The 22,076-nt window shown below is 39.1% G+C and overlaps 1 protein-coding gene across 1 annotated transcript in view; it reads left to right on the top strand.

The window, feature by feature from the left end:
* The window catches only part of st3gal3a (ST3 beta-galactoside alpha-2,3-sialyltransferase 3a), a 47,565-nt gene extending 31,201 nt beyond the window's left edge, over nucleotides 1–16,364 (top strand). The window contains exons 9-11 of the mRNA XM_062423821.1: nucleotides 8,812–8,958; nucleotides 9,317–9,463; nucleotides 12,379–16,364. Of these exons, the coding sequence (XP_062279805.1) occupies nucleotides 8,812–8,958; nucleotides 9,317–9,463; nucleotides 12,379–12,483 (399 nt within the window). The 3' untranslated portion in view covers nucleotides 12,484–16,364. The remainder of the gene's footprint in view (nucleotides 1–8,811; nucleotides 8,959–9,316; nucleotides 9,464–12,378) is intronic.
* The last annotated feature ends 5,712 nt before the right edge of the window (nucleotides 16,365–22,076 follow it).

Raw genomic sequence — 22,076 nt, 5'->3', positions numbered from 1 at the left:
AAATTTGATGCATCTTTATATTGTCATTTATTGACTTGAATACACCTAAACATCAGGTTAGTTACTTAAAGTTTAAATCTAGATTAACTGCAGTTAAACAGAGACAGAGCAACAGCTGTAACATCTGTATTTGAGGAGAGATTTCTGCTGGTAGATGTTGACAAAGCTGACAAGAGCTACAGAGATGAAACTACATCACAATAATTACATCCAAAAACACTCCTGATGATCAGCTGCAAGCACTTTGTTGGTTTTAACTGGACTGCATGTTAAACAGAGAGCTGTGTGTCACAGATTACATGCAATATGATGATATATATCATGTGACAATAGAAACACGTCTATTGTTTCATTTTCTGCTCTATTATTCATTTCACTGTGACACAAATCACTCTTTACAGCAGTGCTTTTCATCATTTGGAGTCTGTCCATCTATTGTAAGGATTACATTGATACATTTTTCTTCTTGGCTTTTTATTCACAAAACTTTTATTGAACTTAAAGTAACACGAGGTAAATAGTTTAGTTATTGTCTCCTCTCCACTGCTGTCTGTATCGGCCCTGCCCATGCTGAGAAATGCACCCACCAATATGGAATAGATCAGATGAACAGTTCAAGAGATTCACAAGGAACAAACGTACACGTACACACACACACACACACACACACACACACACACACACACACACACACACACACAAACACACACACACACACACACAGGTGTCTTCCTTTAGTAGAGGTTTTTCTCAGTCATTAGAAACAGTTGAAAATGTTATCTGATGACATTTGAGTTACATTTAACTGATTAAATATTCACTGTAACACTTTTTGAATGCAGGACTTTTATTTTAATAAAGCTGTTTTTTCAGAGTGCCTTGGTAGTCGAGAGGTTACTGCGCTTGCTACATAATGGCAGCGTCCCAGGTTCAATGCCGCCGAGGGACCTATGCTGCAGGTCAATCCCCTCTCTCTCCCTGTTTCCTGTCAGCTTCTCTGTCACATACTATCAAAATAAAAGGCAAAAAGTCAAAAAAAAAAGATTCTTCAAAGCGTGACATTGGCTTACATAACACTTAATCCATAGTTTCCTCTTATTCAGTTAGCAGTATGTTGTATCTATTTAGCCAGAACTTGATTATTTAAACTCTAACATTAGTATTTATTTTTATTTAAAGTCAAAGCTTACAAAGCTTTCACTGTCACCCTACCTCACAGCTTTTGCTGTATTAAGCTGGAAATGGTCACCAGTGTACACACCCAGCACCACCCACTTCCAAAAGCTTCCTGTTTGTTTACATAATAATACAGTGTGGCATGCAAATGCTCACAGCACCACAACCTGAGGACACAGCAGAGGGGTGAAGGCACTTCCTTTGTGGAGAAAAGGGCATAGGATATGAGGTGAGAGTGTGTGAGCCAGCTGAGAAGAGAAATGGAAGGACAGATCTAACACATATTAGAAGACGGTGACATGCATGTCTTAACTGAAAGAAATCATGAAACTCAGATGATTGCAGAGAGTCTTTTTAAGATCTGAGACAACTGAGATGTAGATTACAGGATTACAACATAAGAGAGATCTGCCTACAGTGTTATTTTTAGTCTTCAGTATTTCATTTAGCAAGACCAGCAGATGGCAGCGGGAAGTTAAGAGAGGACAAATGTAAGAGTGTCAGGTCAAAGACTGTGTGTCATTTACAAAGATGCATGTCTTTCTGAGTTTAGTGGGCAGTTATACCAGTTGTGTTTAAAAGCACCTTTTTCTCTTACATTCATTTCCTGTTTTAAAAGATAATTGGGTCAGTTATGTATGTTTTTGTTATAGTAACACTATTTAGCAAGTTAACTGCTTAGATCTGGGAACACTGCAGACTCAGTTGTGTGTGTATGTGTGTGCGTGCATATATATTTACTGTACACTCTATTGTTAATAATCTGCACAGCACAGTGCAGGTACTGTTATCACTGCTATCTTTAATTCAAGGTCTGAGATTATTACACACAAACTGCACTAAAAGTTGCAGAGCCAAGTTAACTGCCTCAAACTGTGTGAAGCTTCATCAACAGCACTGCAGCTTTATCATTGATTTGCTATAGGATGACCTATAGGATGACCTATAGGTTGACCTATAGGATGACCTATAGGATGACCTATAGGACAATATGGAATGAGGCAGAGTTGCAGTGCAGATGGCAGGTTTAATCTCAGAGATTTGACAAATATACTGTAATACAGGGATATTCATTCAAATTCACTTGTGGAAAATGTCTTCAAGTGAAGGTCCAGAACATCATAATGTCTGTGTTCTTTTTCAGTAGCTTGAAGTAGCTTTGTAGTTCCATCAGCATCTGTGTCTAGTGGCTGGATTGTAGACTGTCACATAAATACAGTACAATTCATTTATTAGTATTTACACTCACCTTGTGGGATTCAAATCAATAATACAATAAATAAAATAAGAATAAAAAAGAATAAGACAATTTTTTCTTATATCAAATAAAGATGGCATTTTAAAGTAAAGTGAATTACAAAAAGCTTTTCATTGTGCTTCTTAAATAAAGTGCTCATTTTTAGAAAAAATAAAGAATCTTTTAATACTTTTAAACTTAAACTTAAGCCGTGAACTTAATTTCACATCTAATAACTTTATAACGAAACATCTCAACTCATATGAACTCTTTTCTCACTGACAGTCCAGTCTCTCCACATGTCCTTAAAAAAATCAACCCGGTATACAAGCTGCCATCTGTAGCTTCACCTACAGTATTTGTTGTTTTCTAGCTGTACAGGCTTCAGAGTTGAACATGCTCAAGTGATAATGTGCAGCCAGAGTGGCAACATATCTGCTGTCTATTGGCTTCTATTCTTGTCGCTGACAGAAGAGCAAATGGGGTTAAATGGAGCTCCTTGGTAGCTGAGTGGTTATTGCACACGGCACATAATGACAATGTCACTGGTTCGATTCCGGCAAGGGACCTTTGCTGCAGGTCATTCTTCCCCCTCTGTCTCTCTCTCGCTCTCTCTCTCTCTCTCTCTCTCTCTCTCTCTCTCTCTCTCTCTCTCTCTCTCTCTCTTTCCTGTCAGCCTCTATGCCACCTACTGTCAGATAAAGGCAAACATTAAATCTTAAAGGTGGTTAAATGTTCATAAACCTCCAGATACATGTAAAAAGAATGATGCAAGCATGTAAAGCCAGCTACTGTAGGTGAGCTGCGTGAGGCAGATGTACGGTTTGAGTTCATTAGCATTTTATTAAGTCTAAATCCAACATGAGACCCACTTATCAAATCTAAATGCTTTTCACTCCCTTATTGAATCTAGTGTGTTTAGCTTTCACATTTTAACTTAAATCTGTAAACTAAATGTATTCACATGTGTACTCAGCTTATGTTGGCTGTGAAGGCAGAAACTGGTTTTAGCAGCAGCTTAATTCATGTTGACAAGCTGCTGCCACAACCTGAAAATATGATTAATAGTGTAAAGTATCAAATGTTTATACAGTATGACACCGGAATATGAGTGCAGCATAATTACTTGACTCTTGATTTCTTTTTTCTTTGAACATGATTGATGTGATATGACTGAAGGTTAAACTGGGTGACATGTTGCAATCAGCTGGTTGTTTCCTTACAGAAGACCCTGTTGGTCTTGTTGAACTACAAAAACACAAAGTCCACCCAAGTCAAATGTAAGACTTGTTTAACCTCACAGTCTTTAACATATCTACAGCTCCAGCTACAACTGATGCAATCTGCAAACATTCAGCTCCAGCTAAGAATGACAAACAGCTACTTGAATGTTACTCTTTGAGAAGAGGTGAAAGGTTTTGATTAGACGTTTGTTAATAAATGTCTGACATGAAAACCATATCTAAAATGGAATTGGCTGTCAAAATTCATCCCTAGGTAGATGTAATAAAATAACGGCGGTCTATTTAAATAATATTTATTTGTTCAACCCATTTAAAAGGTTGGGTATACAACCACAAGCTGCAGCCTCAAAAATGACCATAAAGCTAAATCAACAGCTCTCTAAAACAGTTTGAACAAGAACAGAACATTACAACCTTCATAAATGTCAGATATAATGCAGGGCTTTTACAGATGATTGTATATCCATTGAGGGTTTCAATGGCCTTCTTGGGATTCATTGGGACTAATAACACAAGTACTTAACCCTTACATACTGTCCAGGGTCAAATTTGACCGATTATAAACATGTGAGAGCTGTAAAAACACCATATAATTTATTTTAGCTGGACTTTTCCTAATGTGACCCACAACATACAAAAAATGGAAATAAAATGCATGATTGTGTGTGTGTGTGTGTCTGATTTTTAACTGAAATATAAGTCAGAATATGAACAGTATGTGAGGGTTAAAAGAAAAAGCTCAACAACCTCCATATACCAGTATAGTACAGTAATATAGTTCTTAATGTACAAGCTGCATTAATGGGTTTGAATGACACAGTGGCTCTACGGTGGAGCCCTAATAAACATGTCACATGCACACACATACATGGACATACACAGTCATTCACATGTACATTTACTGTGAAAAACACTGTAAAGTTACTGAATACTGTCAATAACGTTTCACTTTATAAAGAGAAAATCCAGCTGTCCTCATTTGTTTTTATATCAATGAAAAAACTCATACAGTGAATTGGCCGATACTTTGTGATACACTACCATGACAACATTGGAACGTGCCCACACCATAACTGTTGGTCTTACACAAAACATGACAACAACCACACTCTAAACATAACATACAAACACCAGCTGCACAGTAAAACATCCTGGAGGCAATGTGGCTATTAACTGCTTAAAGGTGGTGATTTGTGCACCTCCATGCATGGATGACCGGACATAGCATTGTGTTTTATTATAGTGGCGTCAAATGTTTAGAATGTAATGAGCGAATAAACACAACATTGACATATTTGTACTAGGGTTGGGCGATGTCCAGGAATTGGATGGTCGACGATGTTCAAAGCAAAACATCGTGATCGGCTGCGGCGGTGGCGGCGGCATCGTCCATCGGCGATGCCATTGTCCATCGGACCAACCCTAATTTGTACTATTATTTGTTTCTGGAACCTTACAGAACAGAAAATCTAAATGTATAAGCTGAGACACATAAACTATTTTTTAGAGTTGCCCCTAGATTTCTCAAAGTAGGCTTTCAGGGGAGCTCCTGTCCTATCAGGGTAGCTGACATTCCCTTATCTCCCCTGTAATTGGAACCCTGTTTAAGATCATGTCTATGAAGGCTCTCTTTAGACTGTTTTTATCAGTTAACAGAACACCCATTGACCCTGAATGGTGCTGAGAACAAATAAATACCTTCATCTTTCTAGTTGTCTTGGGTATCCAATCAAATGTCATTTTTTAAAACTGTGTTTGTTTATGTACTCCAAAAATACAGTAGGTGATTTTATTCCATTGCTTTACTTTGATTGTTGCACCTTTGTGGCAGTGGTGATGGTAGTTTTTTGTACTCTTCAGCAGTATGAGACTTTTAGTGCTGACACTCCTCAAATCCCATGACATCTGTATGCATGCCCATCTAACTCTGACTCAAGGGGGCAGATGGGGCAGTATGAGACTTCAGCTCTGATGCACATCAGAAAGCAGCCGTCATTCAGCTTCAGCACTGAAGGCAGAGCAGGAAGGCAGGGCTTCATGTGACCTGTCAGGAGGAGGTGGATTTCACCGAGGTGGTCCCAGTCCTGGATCACATTTCACCTCCACTGACAGCTGGAAGCACAGACAGTCTGTTTGCTACATCCCTTCTCTTTGTTGTCAAGTCTCACAAAGAGGCTCATGTCTTGTCTAAACTGGAAGCGACACAAATTACCTTCTTTTTTTGACATCTGTCTGTGTTAACAGAAACTCTGCTGTCATCATCCAGCTGCAGCATATTGTTACTGCTGTAACCTGAGGACCACTTTTACAGTTTAAGTCTATTTTTATTCTAAACATGCATGTAAAGATGATTGTAAAACTCACAAACTTTAACTATTTTCATTGACCTGCTACAAACAAATTTAACACTGAATTATTTGTTGTAACTGCTGCAATGTTTCGACACTGAATGGAACCATACACTGATCAGAATCAGTAGTTTTGATTGTGTAATTGTACAGTGGAGCAGGTGTAAGTGAAGCCATAGAGGCCGCTGTCTGCTTCAAACAAAGTGCATGTCAGACTGTAACAGTCAGATCCTTTATGTGCACTGAAGTAACGACTCAGAGCAGCCAAAGATACAAAGATAATCAAGGAGCATGTTTGCATGCACTGACCAGCTTACTATAAATCTGTGTGTACATGCTGCACATCTCTATACAGATTCCTCCCTCACCCCAAACTTACTTTATAAGCTCAACTTATTCATTTAATTGTATAAATGATAGAAGATGATTCTTACTTACTTAGAAAAACTCATATTGATGTTGATGATGATGTTCAGCAGAGGAACATTTGAATTTTCTCTTGCTGCTTAAAACATTATATTAAAACGTTAAATTAAAACAGAACCATACTTGGTGACATAGAGCTATGAACCTTACCACTTTAATCAAGGACTTTGCTACTTGTAAAACTAGAAGGAGTTTATTAAAGTTTAGTTTTTTAAAGGAGTGAGTGTGTGTGTGTGTGTGTGTGTGTGTGTGTGTGTGTGTGTGTGTGTGTGTGTGTGTGTGTGTGTGTGTGTGTGTGTGTGTGTGTGTGTGTGTGTGTGTGTGTGTGTGTGTGTGTGTGTGTGTAAACCTGCCTATGCGTGCATTATGTGTGAGAGAGTGGTCTACAGTGAACCAGCCTGTAAATTTTGGTGACGCTATTTCTGTATCATATATTTATACTTCACTATGGGCTAATAATGATTATATGACTTGCATTTGGTGCTGCAACAATCATAAAAAGAGGGGGGGGGGCTGTGGTTCCAGGGTGCAGGCCCACCCATAAAAAACAAATTCCCAGCCTTTTCCTTTCCTCGGGTGCTGAGAATGGGTTGGATTGAGCCAAGTTGAGGCTGTGACAGTGTGTTTTCTAGTGGGGTCATTAAGAACAGGGGGAAACCTTTTAGAAATGGTCAGAGAACAACAAGATAGTTCATTTCAAACATATTGAACCCTCCAACACTCCCATACAGTTAGCTTGAAAGAACAGTAATGTAGGTTAGTAAAGTAAAGTGTTAAAGGACTTTAAAGCTCACCAGACCCGCCTCAATTACAACAACAGCTCAGGACAGGAGATCAGGTTCCTTCCCCTAGTGCAGAGGAGTGACAACACACCACTAACATTCACTCTCTAGTTATGAATGGACAAGTGTTGGCTAAGACTGAGAGAGAGACTGAGGGCACAAAGATATATCAAGTGGCAAAGCAGACAGTGAGCATTGTGCTGTAAGGACACAAATGACATCCATCATGTGGACATGAGGTTTTCCACAGGAACCATCAAATGGACTGTACTTATATAGCACTGTTCTAGTCTTTTTGTCCTTTCAAAGCACTTTTACATTACATGTCACATTCACTCATTCATACACTTTTGGCCCAACCATCAGGAACAATTAGGGGTTAAGTATCTTACCCAAGGACACATCAACATGTGGACTGGAGGAGCCATATTAACTTTGTTCACCTTCTCAGGTTGTTGTGTTTTGCACTGTAACAGAATAGTGACTGATACAGTCAGTAAGAATTGTTTGTATTTGATTGTGTGTGTTGTGTATAGATGGTTTTCCACAAGTCAGCAGAGCAGAGGTGTTGTGTTCCCAGCTCAGACACAGAGGGCAAAATGGTTTCAGTCAGACAGGATTACCAACTGATCTGTCAGTGAGGAGCTAACAGGCCAGTGTGGAGCAGGGTAACAGTGCTATGCTAGTGAGCTAATGGCTCATACCAGCGCTGTGTGGTTTCTATCTGCCTCTCACTGCAGCAGTATCCCAGTAACTGTTCATAAAGAGCCATCAGGACTGCTGCTAATTAGTGTAATGGCTCCATGTATACTGATACAGGGGCTTCCTTCTCTGACTGGCTTTGTTTGCTCCTCTTGTTTTTCATCAGTTTTTTTAATGGTGTTGACCTCTCCCCCCCAGGCCTCAGCTCAGGGTATTGCTTTCACTGCACTGACTGCTTTAACAGTCATATTTTCCACTCTGCATCCCCTCCCATATATCATAATAGTAAGAATTCATCAATATTCTTAAAATGATTACTCCACATTTCAAATGTTGTAATTATTTATTATAAATATACAATATATGACATTATAAGAAGCAATCAACAAAATAAGAGTAAAAGTTAATTTATGTTTTAAGACTCAAAGGACTCCTGCAATAAATGACTCTGATAACTACAGGAACACACACTCACAACTTATCACTGATATATTTGTATTGGCTAATAAATGCCAAAATCACAAAGATAATTTTGAGGTAATTTAGAAAGCGTAGTGGTAGATTCACAGCCTGAACAGTAAAGCTATAAAAGAGTATATTTTTAAATAAATAACTTTTACTCAGTCTGAATCTCTCAGTAAGAAAGTGTTGTTTGTTAATGCTGCGTTCAGACAGTGAGGTTAATACTTGGTGCAGTTGATTTTCTCAGAGAGCTTCACTGCTTGTAGAGAAGAAATGTCTCTGCTGGTGTTTGACACTGTGAGCTTTATTGGACGCTGATGTGTCACAGCTGAATCACCAGTATGTGTTTTGTGGTTTTAATAAGCCCAGTTTGCCTCTCTATGTGAAAATCACACTAACCATGTTCGGTCACTTCCTCGCTCTTCATCTCTCAGTACAGCACTGATGGCTTCTGGAAGTCGGTGGCCAGGTATGTTCCACGGGACCCCATGGACATGCGCATCCTGAACCCCTATTTCATCCAGGAGGCTTCCTTCAAGCTGATTGGCTTACCTCACAACAATGGACAGATGGGCAGAGGGGTGAGAGACCGATTGTTTCCCCAGCAGTAAGAGACATAGAAGGAACAGTGGGCTGTGACACACACAGCAGTGAGTTAATGGTCAGGACTGTCTGTCTGTATTATGAAGGCCTCTGTGAACACACAACAGATCCTGCAGGGAGCCGAGCACATTTGAAGACAAACAGTGTTACCATTAGGCTTATAAATAGTACCATGTTTCGGATTTTACATCTGTAAGATATCCACACAGTAACCATACAGTGTAAATAATGCTCCTCAGTGATTACATGCACATGTACACAGCGTGCTGTACATGTGCAGGTCATGGCTCGGTTACCTGCTTCATACAAACCTTTTATTTCTGTGTGTTTTTTTAGAATATCCCAACCTTAGGGGCAGTTGCCATAACAATGGCCCTTCATAACTGTGATGAAGTAGCTGTGGCTGGATTTGGCTACAACATGAGCACCCCCCATGCCCCCCTGCACTACTATGAGAAGATCAGGATGTCAGCCATCAAAGAGGTAACTAAAGACCTGGTTTTTTAAGGAAACACAGAAGGTGCTAAAAGTGATGCAAGACATTACAGGACGATCAGGAAAACACTGTGGCTATGTCTGAAATCATTCCCTATGTACTACACAGTGCTCTACTTTTAACCTGCACCATTATAGTGGCTGAATGCTGAGTGTGTAAATGTCTCTCCTATACATGTCCATGTCATGTACACTACTGTCTGCTAACAATCCCACAATGCAATGCTCCACATTTTAAAGATGTGAAACTCACCATCATGTGACTCTACAGCTGATGGTGACCACACTAAATAATGATGATTAGTTAGTGTCTGAAATCTTGATGCTGCTCACTACTGAATGAACTATTTAGTGTTTATTATACAGGGAGCAGTGAATGAGTGAATAAGGGAGGGACTTCAGACACAGCCTGTGTCTATGCAGGAAGTCTCAAATACACATTTTAATCAGTGCAGCTGTCTACATAGACCACTACACATGCAACTGGGCCCAAAGCGTATGTTTACACTTCAAATCTGTTTTCCTTCATTTTATGCATGTAAAAGCAGTGATTGGCTTCCAAAACACAGTGAGCAGCAGTCAGCATTGTGCCTGAACGCCTCCTGTGTTGACAGATAAACAGAGCTCTCACTGCTCTGCTAAACATGCTGCTCATGCTACACTTCCTGTGTAGGCACGCTGTAAGACTTAACACCCAACAGTGCAAGACACTTTGACACATAGTAGGTGCACACATCAGAAAACCTGCACCTATTGTTTTGTATAGAAGTCCACACACACACCAGTGGCGGGAAATGTGATTGTCCTTTTGAAAAGCAGATATTTTATTACACTTACTGTTCAGGGCAGTACATAACAGCTGTTGTATTTTGCCACTGTCTATACAGCACGTCTGGTATGTAAACAGGCCTCAAGTAATGAGACACAGTGGAGGTATGTTGTGCTCATGAAAATAGTGTAGCTGCTAAAACTGTACCCCTTCTGGCCTCTAACGCCATTTGATAAAACCTGTGTTGGGCTTTTATCACTTTATTTATGAGATGTTACTAGGCTGAAATTGAAAAAGGCTCATTCTGACCTTACTTACTCCAGGCTGTTCATTTATATTTTGGCTGATGATTCATTTACTCCATCCACAGGTGTGTCACCCACTATTTCCTGCACAATTTAGCCCTTAATGGACGAAAAGCCCACACAATATTCACAGCCCCATCTTTTTGTTAGTTTTCCAGGTTTACGCTGCACTGGGACAGTTTACTGTGACCTTTCTCTCATTTAAAACGCCTCTCAGAAATACAGGAGGAATTTACCCAGCATGCTGAGTGTGTACTGGGATGTGTATGAAATCTCAAGTGTAGGGATGTTGTTTTTTTTACTGGTTTTTGAGAGCAGCACATTCTCAGTCACTACATCCAGTGTGTAAGTTGCCATTCATTCCACTTGTCCAGTACACAGTTGAGCCTGCTCATAAATCACTCTTAGCTCAGGTTATTGAGACAGACATGCAATCCCCTTCATCTTGTGTTTCAGTTCAAAGAGGCTCACAGTGCCTGGCCCCGCCCCCTGCCATGTATAATAGAGACAGGACAAGAAACTGGTTCAGTTCTGCAGTCCTTCAGTAGTCCACATGGACTGCTCTGTGTGGCAGGAGGTCATATTATCCAACAGAGAGCAACAACATGATATTTATGAGCTATTATATTCACTCTTTGTAAATTATAATCTGTATTACGGTCAATGACATGATGCAACCCAGTGTCAGTTGGTGTAATCTGATTCTATATTAAAATACTCAAATGTGGAATACATATAATCCACTTATGCAACACAACACTATGTTTTTAACACATTTTACATCATTTGTCAAAACTTATTTATTAAAATAGTTTTTTTAGGATATGTCCTGCTCAATATTAACAAAATGCTTTAACATTTAAATGTAGAAAAGTCTTTTCATTTGATGTTTTTTTAAATGAAGTAATTCTTCATATAAGTAATTGGGGGGGGGGGCTTACTCTCTCACTGTTTGTCCCTGTATACTCAGCAAATACATTTAGCAAATTACAATTATGTTGATCATTTACAGTCATGTTGTGTTATGTTTGGTTGTGAATGTAAATTGAACAGCTTTTTTTTTTTTAAATGTATATAAATATGTGCAAAATGTAGAGTATATGCACAGAGTTTTGATGGTTGTTGAGTTATCCACAGTTTAGCCCACACTGACTGTAAGTGGCCTGATTGTAAACAACAGGAAAGTTAGGACATAGCACACTGGAGTAAGAGCCTCATTATTGCTCCCTATGATCAGTACATAGGCCTATTTTAAACTACTTAAATAAAGTCAGGGAAATGGGGTCAAATATTCTGGAAAAGTTTTGAAAATTCAGTCGTAAAATGTGAGGGACCTTTCTTCAGTTTTATGTACAGAGCGTGATGAGCTCTGAGCGCTGCCAAAATGCAGATGACCTACGCTCATACTGTGCCTGAATGCATCCTGTTTAGAGACCGCTTTCACTACACAGGCTGTGCTGACTTATCATTTTTATTTGATAGTATATTAATACTACATTATATACATTCCATATAAAATGATTTACTTTTAGTAATATTATATGTTCTGTAAAATTGACTATTAAATAATTGTTGCTGTGGTGTTTATAATGATTTAGTTTATTAGTTCATTTAGGCCAACATCTATCAGTGTGATTTCATTTGTCTGGGGAGCAACACTGTTTTGGGGCAATGATACACTGTGGATCTTATCCATTTTCCATTTTTATAGAAAGTTTGAAATTCTAAATACTTATTTTTCCTGGCTGACCAGTTTTTTTCTTCATGTGTAAAACCATCTGAAAGGTGGACACCAACCTGTTGATACTGTCTGTGTCTGTCCCCTGCAGTCCTGGACTCACAACATCTCTAAAGAGAAGGAGTTCCTGTTAAAGCTGGTGAAGGCTGGTGTTATCCAGGACTGGACCAATGGGCTCTGCGGTGTAGAATGCTGATGGCCCTTCATACAGCTCCATGGCTCGTGGCTGCAGCGCTGTGCTCACCTGAAGCTGACTTGACACTGAAGAGAAGAAAGAAAACGGGGGCTCTGCAGGCCGTCTCCCAGCAGAGAGCAGCAGCTGTTACATATGGTGGTCAGTGCAAAGAGACTGTGTGACCAGGACACACACTGCCCCACTGTTGCATATGGACATATTGCAAGCACTTGGCCTCTGCATTGTATGGCAGTATTTAGGTCTTTCTAGTTATAGTTAGTGCATATTCACAGGGGGATTCGGTCCCTGGCTCAGGGGTACATTGGCCCTGTTGGGGATGGAACCAGCACCTGGACCAGACTGACCAGCTACTCAGAACTTCTGCAGGCTTAAAAATGAATATACTGGCTTTCAACATTGAGCCTGTGCCAAGAATACCTCTACAAGTGTCCTTCTGCTCACACATCTGAATGTAATCTGCATCAAACTTATAGTCTCTTGATATATCTTCCAGTTTCTGTGTTAAACAGGGTGCACATCACACCTGACTCAGCCGTCCTGGACCAGTCTCTGAACTGAGGTAAAAACCTTTCTGTCAGAGTAACACAGTGATCGCCACAGCTTGTTTTGTTGAGTGGGTCAGAGTCTGCACACAAGCCAAAAAGAGCTTGTTTTCCAGCAGCATTAACATCAAACACACAGTGGAGCTTGCCACACTGCTTACACAGAGGTTAAACAGCCACATCTGGTTTGTTTTTGTGAGGCAGCGAGATATTCTGATCACTTAAAGGCTTTCTTATGTGAAGCACGATTTTTTTAAGGTTTAAGGATTAATTTGCATGTTGTTTAAAAACAGATCACTGAATGAACCAATACACATACAAGCTGAGTTTTTCCTCTGCTGAAAGGCTGTATTGAGTCCTTTTGCTCAAAGCTCCGTTTTTTTAGCCAATCACAAGAAGCCACATCACACATGCTAACAACTATAAGGCAGTGCGAGGGTTGATCACCTTATTGATCACATTCCATTGCAGTCAGTCTACTTTGATCGAGTCATGAAGTCACTCAGGTGCTGCACTGGTAAACACTAAGGGCCTGATTTACTAAAGGTTTGCGTGTGTACAAACGTGTGACAGTGGCAAAACTTCACATCACCCCCAAAAAAATGTGCAAGCTGATCTACTAACACAGCACACTGAGGTTTGCGTCTTTCAGCTGTGCAAGATAGTACGCGCTGTCCATTTAGTAGTTTACCATAATGAATATGTAATATGAGGCGTTTCAACCCCAGTGTGTAAAATACAGGGAGGAGAAAATGTAAATATGTTATTTACCAAACCTGAAGGTATTATTTCTGACGGTAACTGTGTCTATAAATAATAGGTTTGAAAGGAAGGTGTTAACACACATGACAGGCACAATGACAGATTACACAGACACAGAGAACATATTTTTTCCACCCATGTTAATATTTTTGGAGTGGAATATTTGTGGTTTTACTAACAGCATTGACTTTGTCACTAATACTCTCCCATATAGCAATGTTTTCTGGTATTGTTTCTGCTGTAACTCAATATGTTTGTTAACCTCTTCCACTAGAACCTCTTATTGCATGTGATCACATTTCTGCTCGTCCAAACTCTCCATTAAGACACAAAACCTTCATTTAAATACCGCTGTCTGCACCTGTTGTTATTTACAGTTATTCTTAGTAGATCACTCGCAAAATACACGCTAACCAAACGTGCAATCTGTTGCACTGCACATGCAATTTAGTACCTTTTATTTGGGATCTAAGTAAATCAGGCCCTTAGTCCATTAGCAGTGGAAGTAAGTTGAACTTTTTACAAGATTGAGAACAGGAGCAGCTGTTGGTTTGTCACAGCCTCAGTCTGTGTGTGCTTTTATGACTTTACATTAGATTCATCTCAGCACATCAAGACTTAATAAGACTTTTCAAAGATGGAGCTCACATCTCCAAAACTATTGAAATGATAGAAACTGTCTGCAGCATATGTAAAAAAGCTCCCAATGACAGTATTTTCGTGCTGTTTATTCACGACGTGCTCTAAATAAGACTTCAATACTTAAGATTTTCCTCCCAATGTCCACTGTATGCAGCTATCATTTCACTTTGTCCTGGATGTCAGTGGACAGGCTGTTTCCTCCTCTCTGTCTGTTTTTTATAAAGTATTTAGATTTTCCTTCTGCTAATCTACACTGTTCTGGAAATACATATCCAAAATAAAGATCAGACAGTGTGCTACGTACAGTCATTAAAACAAGTAAAGAAACCAGATATGTTACCACATCAATCATAAATGAGCTGCAGGTTCAAAATGCTTTAAAAATACAATGAAACATCACAAGTTCAAAGTATTGAAGAACAAACTGCATCAAGTTGTTCCTTTAAGTAAACATCATAACTGTGACGGAGACATGAAGCCACATAATGAGTGACCTGTTTCTCGTGTCATACTATCAGTGTTGTAAAAGAGATGAGGAAGTAGAGAAGACACATGTTTCACTGAAGCAGAACAAGTTTTCCCACAATAGAACTTGACATCAGAGCCAAACATCCAGGCAGCAATAAAACACTGTGCTAACTGCTACTGACACACTGAGCTCATCCCAGACATCTCAGAGCGCAGTGTGACAGGAATATCAGGATTTTATTTTAGTAATTAAATCATCTGTTTCTACTGTTGTCTGTCCATGTGCCTGTGTCACTCAAGACTAGTTCAGTTTTCACAATGTTCAATATAAAATATCTGTATGTGAAAAACAAGGCTATAAAATCAAATCATCACAGAGAGCCAGAATAACTTAGTTTGAGATACTATGAGCAAATATAATATAAATAGATCCCTAATCTGTCGACCAATGGAACAAGAAACACATGAATTGAGACATTATGATGGGGATCATAGTGTCATATTAAATAGACTGTGTTTATACAGAGCTTCTCTAGTCTTATTGACTATTCAGAGTGCTTTACATTACATTGCCAACATTCACCCATTCACACACATTCATGCACATACTGTCCTCTCTATAGGGCCATGTCAGCCAACCACATGACCCTCACTCAGCCAATCACATTAGAGCTGGCCATGGTTGATACTTTGTATTCTAAATAAAAGAGCACTGTTTTTCAAAGTAACTTCATCCAAGATGAACAAATGAAAGCTCTAAAGCAGAGATCAGATTCCAGCATCACAGAGGACGAGGAGCTAAATGAGTACCAGTGTGTCCTGGTTTTCTTATCTTCTTTAGCCAAGTTTAACAACTTCTATGCACATTACATGGTGACCACCTCAAAAGACAAAAAAACTATATCCTGACATAATTGTCCTCAAAGAACTCTGTCAGGACTAACGGGCTCCTGGTCTGAGTTGAATCACAGTGAATCATTGGCAGCTTGAAATTCATTTTAGGTTTATTGAATCATTGATTTTGTATTGATGTGAAAGGATAATGTCAGTCAGGGTTTAGCTGATGCTGGCTCTCCAAAGATGTTTTACAGACTCCCTCTGATCTCCTTTCTCCTTTATTGTCATTGCCAATAATGACAGCAGAACATCAAAACACTCCCTTTAATCATTTCACTTAGCCTGACCAAAGGCTGCTATCTCAGGCCCTCACACAGTCATGATGAGTGGTATTATCAGTTAACTCAGCTTTATCAATCTATCACATATTATTTAAGATAAGCTGCATTGTGAAGTGTGTACGTGCGTTTGTGTCGCTTTATACACACTGGCCTGCATAGTTGGTATTCGCCTCACTGTGTGTGTTGGTGGACTTCATGCTGGTCAGATGCTCGAGCCAAAGTATTCATCTATTTATTTAGACAGTGCAATAGAACACACTGACAAATAAAGTGAATAAGAATGCTGCAATTTGAACGTGTGTGTTGTGTTATTTCATAAGTGACCTGTGACATGAGAACTGTTTGATGTGGACTGGAAAGTACTCCCTTTTTACATGATGGAGTACTTTTGAGACAAAGAAAAAGAGTAAATACACTATGGGCCTGATTTACTAAGATCCCAAATAGTGGGTACTAAATTGCGTGCACGGTGCAATAGATTGCGCGTCTCGTTTGTGTGCGTTTTGCAGGTGATCTACTAAGAATAACTGTGTGAATGAAAACAGGTGCAACAGGGTGGAGACAGCAGTATTTAAATGAGGGTTTTGTGTCTTTATGGAGAGTTTGGACGAGCAGAAAGCTGCAAGAACAAAATGAAATGTGATCAGGTTCTAGTGGAAGAGGTTAACTAATATATTGAGTTATAACAAAAACTAATATTACCAGAGAAACCCACATATGGGAGAATATTTGTGACGAAGTCAATGAGGTTAGTAAAACCACAAATATTCCAAAAATATTAACACAGGTGGAAAAACTCCGTCCTGTGTGTATTCTGTCATTGTGCCTCCGTCTCCTCGTCTCCATAGTAACAGCCGGTTAATACCATTTTTTGCGGGTGATGTCAAGTTTGCACACGTTTCTACACACGCAAACCTTTAGTAAATCAGGCCCTTAATGTTAATGACAATCCAAATAAAGTGTGCTAAGACAACATACACCATGCAACTTGATGCTACATTACACACGTTTGATGTGGCAAATTTGTATTTTTGTTTCCCTCCTTTTAAAACTTTTTTTAAAAGTACAGTAAGTAAAGCAGATGTATCTACTGTACAGTATGTACTGTATATAAATATGGAAAGATGATTGCACAATGTTAATTGGGTCTCAGTTAATTAGCATACATAAACCCATTACTTTATTTGGTAACCTGATGCATATCCAAAATGCATGACAAAGGTACATATGTGAGTTTATGAAGGGAAACAAACTATATTAAAGAAAATTGAGACCAGTTATGTGCAGTGCATTACGGATCGCCTAGTGTGAGTACGCCCTAAAAGTGAACACCGCAGCCTGACAGAGACCCAAGTCAATGAAATTTGATTATAGGAAATCGTTGAAAATGTTCTTTGGATTGGAAACAGGTGAAACAGAGTTTTTCATTTGTTTCAAAGCAATACGTTTCCAGGACTCAACAGTAGACCACAGGTCTTGTTGAAATGTTGAGGTTTGTGCAACACTGACATCTCCAGCTGTGGAGCATCTACAGGTAGAGTGTTGAGCTGCTGTTTGAGACTGTTTCGACTTGAGCTAATTCTACTTGCTAAATCATACGCTATGTGTTAGCTCAGTCTGTGTGTTCGTTAAATTAATATATCTACAAGACGAAGCTGCGGTGCTCACATGTTTATGAGTGAGTGGAGGTAAACATGACGGCTGCAGTGACTCACTGTGTGCTGAGTCAAAGAGGGTGGGATTGTTTACAAGTCATCTGTGCTACACTTAGTCTAATTACCACTCTGTGATGACAAACACACTTAAGTGAAACCACTTTCCATTATATCAATATGGCTCACTGCAGAAGCCTCTGTTAAGTGATGAATATGTGCTAGAAGAATGCTAAGAATAAAAAGCTACTGTTTTCTTAAAGAAACATCCAATAGTTTAAAAAAAAATCCCCCCAAACTATTACTGTAACTAATTGTTTTGTTTTATTAGAAGGGTCTTACTTCATTTTTGGCATAATTCTTCAGACTCTTTATTAGGTTCTCTTAACTCCTCCCACAATCTATTCCAAACCCTCTGTGCCCTCAAAGTCTGTAATCAGACATTTAACTTCACTATTTCTGTCAGATATCTGTCTTGGAGTTTAAAATGCTTTAAAGCTTCTGAATAAATGTAACACGGAAAACCTCTGTTCTTCCCGGTAAAAGGACGCATTCACAATTTTTCTGTCTGTCTTAAAACAACAGTCAGGTGCCTAGATATACACTGAAACCTGTGTTTCTTACTGTAGTCATTCCTCCTGTTACTACTGACCATTAGAAGATCTCTTCATAATACACTTACAATGGAAGTGATGGAGGACTAAATCCACAGCCCTCCTTCTGTGTAATAATGTGTTTAAAAATGTATCTTCAGTCAAATGAGTCAAATCTTCATCTTCTATGTTTCAAAGTTAGTGTTTTTAGTACCAACGTTCCTCTTTTTGTTACTATACTTCCACCACAGCTCAACAGGGAAACACTAAGAGGGAATCTGATGCTAAAAAGACTGTAAATGTGTCAGATATCACTTGATATGACTAACTCACACTGATGAAGCTCAATAGAAGCTGATCATCTACTTTTAAATGACTGTGTGGACACACTGTGGTTTTAGTCCTCCATCACTTCCATTGAAAGCACATTTAAAGGAGATGTATTAATAGTCAGTATGAACAGGAGGAATGATTACAGAGAGGAAAACCTCTTTCACTGTTCATATGGTCACCTGATTGTTCATCCATCTGATCATGTCCTTTTTATTATCTATTCCCTTCACATTTGATCTAATTCATTATAAGTAATGTTTTATAACATCTACATTCTCTTTCCTCTGCCAGGACACGCCTCCTAAACTTTAAAGTTTAAATGAGTATGAAATAATGTTAACATTTACTGGTGTGTTATTTCACTAAGATGCCAGTGCTGCAACCTCTCTCAACACAACAAAACATTTTAAAAGTCCTTTATTAAACCAGGATATGTCTGTATCCCATTCCTTCATTATTGGCTCAGTATCATTTCAGAGGGAAACCTGAGAGGTCCCACTCAGGTGTGACCCTGGCCTGGAGCAAGAGTGAACCCTGACCCATATTTACACACTGTCTTTACACAGCACCACCACACAATGACACAGGCATGCTGTGACAGTAAGTACTTATTTCCTCTCTGTCATGATACGTTCACTAAGATCAGTTTTTTAAAAAGTCAGAGAACACTTATGCAGTGCAGCCAGAGAGAAACTGCAGATCTACATGATGACTCGTATTGTCTGTGACAAGAGCAGCTCAGTCATTTAACCTGCATGTTGGATCAGGTTCATGTGCCAGTTGTAACAGAGTTGTGCTCAAGTACCTAGCTGTCAAACACATGGATAATAAAGAAGAAAATTGTGGAAAATTGCAGATGTCTGTTTTTTCATCACCAATTATCACTTCAATCATAAACCATGACTCACTGATGTCACCATTACCTTCAATGTTGGAAATCACTGCAGTGTGTTATTAAGTTTATTTAACACCAGCCACCTCCCAGCAGGCAGAATAGACTATACAGTACATGGTTCAGAATCTCTACTGAAGGAAGGAATCTATGTCTTAATATATTGCATATCTCAATAACCATTCATCTTTTTTTTCTTGACAATAAAATGTTTACAGCTGGACAATACAAAGCACAGGTACAGATACATCAGAAAATGAAAGGATAGTGATATTTTTCATTGTTTTGACTTGGTGCCCCAGCACACTGGATATGAACTGAACTGACTCAGGGATTAAAGAAGAATTCTGATCCTTTACCTAAGTAAAAGTATCAACTCAGCACATTGCAAAAATATTCTATTACATTAAAAGTACTGCAGTATTATGAGTGATGTAGTATGCAGTATTACAGTAAAAGTACTGCAGTATTATGAGTGATGTAGTATGCAGTATTACAGTAAAAGTACTGCAGTATTATGAGTGATGTAGTATGCAGTATTACAGTAAAAGTACTGCAGTATTATGAGTGATGTAGTATGCAGTATTACAGTAAAAGTACTGCAGTATTATGAGTGATGTAGTATGCAGTATTACAGTAAAAGTACTGCAGTATTATGAGTGATGTAGTATGCAGTATTACAGTAACAGTACTGCAGTATTATGAGCGATGTAGTATGCAGTATTACAGTATACTTAGATTTTAGTAAATCAGGCCCTATATTTGTGTTTTATTTCATAACTCACTGCTAGTTCAGTCAGTAATATATGAAACCTACTGTCTACACACATTGACTTTGCAGGTATAAAGCCAGGCAAACATTATGTCAGCCAGTTAAACAAACAACAAATGCAATACATTTCAAAAGGTAAGAGAAGTTTTTGTTTCAGACCATTATTATACAAGCACATAAACTGTACAATGTTGATACTTTGAGTACAGTCAGAGAAAAAAAAAGTTATCTTAACAAATTACACTTGAAATGAATGAACCAGAGCCAGAAGCTTAGTTGGGACCCATGTGGTTCAGGTTGGGTAGTAGGAGTCTAATTCACACAATATGTGACCTTTTTTCATGCCATATGTAGAACCCCCAATTCCTGTTTGAGATTTGTGTTCACTCTTTATTTAGGTTTTTTGTGTGCGTTTTTATCTTTTTTTTTTTTTTTGGGGGGGGGGGGGGCTTACATCCACATGTATTCTTCCATCTGTACGACATAAGCACTATATAGAACGTTTACATACATGAATATGAATGAGTAATGTATGTATTAATAGATCAAAATTGTATTTGAGTTATTCTGATGACTTTCAATAAGAACTTCGAGTCATAAAAATAAATTGGATATAATGCATGGCTGGAAGTTTCCTGTAAACATATGTGTCCCCAAATAAATCGCAGTTAAAGGTTGGCACACTGTCTTTTTGTGGAACTTTAGCACTCATTTCATGGTGTCAGTGGATGGTGTATTTATTAAGTGACCAAAGTGTCTGAAAATATCTATTAAAAGATATGATGTCTCCATGGGGATGGATGTTACCTGTACCCCTGCTGGTCTTTGTGGTTGTTTGGAACATATACAGTTGGACACAGACACATGCTGAAAATGTGATACAGCAGTAAGAGTGTGCTGCAGTGCTGGCAGCAAGCTTCATGCTGTACTGTACTGTAGCCCTGCCTGCAGTGAAGAGCAAACACATTTAGAAAGTTTGACATCACAAACAGCTTTGCTATGGACAGAAGGAGCAGGTGGCCACTATTAAAAGAGGATCCTTGACCTGGACATGTTCTCAGGCTGTGTGCAGGAGGTCACTGGGTGAGTGCACACAAACAGAAGCTCCTCACTACTATGTAGGTGGTTTCTGGATGACAACATGGGAATGGTGAGGACACTGAGGGACAACGTCCACATACAGCTCCAATGGCCAGCCCAGCTCTGGTTGCAGACGGGGTTTTCATCTCGTGCACTCCCTTTTCATCTGTGGAACCTGACCCCGGCCAATCGTCCCAGACCATCATTTTGTTTTAATTAATCCTGGAGCTGGAGGCAGGCTCGGCTCTGTTCTGCAGCAGAGTGTGGCTGTACAGGCTCAGGTTGCAATCTCCTTTATTCCCAGTGACAGTGCATCTGTACTGGGTAAGACTACAACACACTCCCCTGTGAAAACCTGCGCTCCACAATGTGGGGGCTCCTGCAGATGGAATCCATGCATCTATCTTTACCTGTCAAATTCTCCTTATGTTGTAGCTTTTATTTGTTTGAGTGTTTCTTTTTTTTTTTTTACTATTCAATGTCATACTGACCTAAAGCTCATCTCCTGATTTCCAACAGCAGGACTTAAAGGGACATGATTCTTCTTACTTTTGGGTGACATTTCTTTGAGTGAAACTTGCCCAAAGCTGGAGTTAAACAGACAACCTTATATAGTAATTAGATGGTGTTGATTATGTTAATGATCAAATCTCATCAACGTGCAGCTTCAGGGTGAATT

The sequence above is a fragment of the Scomber scombrus genome, chromosome 8 (genome assembly GCF_963691925.1).
Source record: "Scomber scombrus chromosome 8, fScoSco1.1, whole genome shotgun sequence".
NCBI classification, from domain to species: Eukaryota; Metazoa; Chordata; class Actinopteri; order Scombriformes; family Scombridae; genus Scomber; species Scomber scombrus.
The sequence above is the reverse complement of the archived record's forward strand: the minus strand, read 5'-3'. Positions and strand labels throughout refer to the sequence as shown.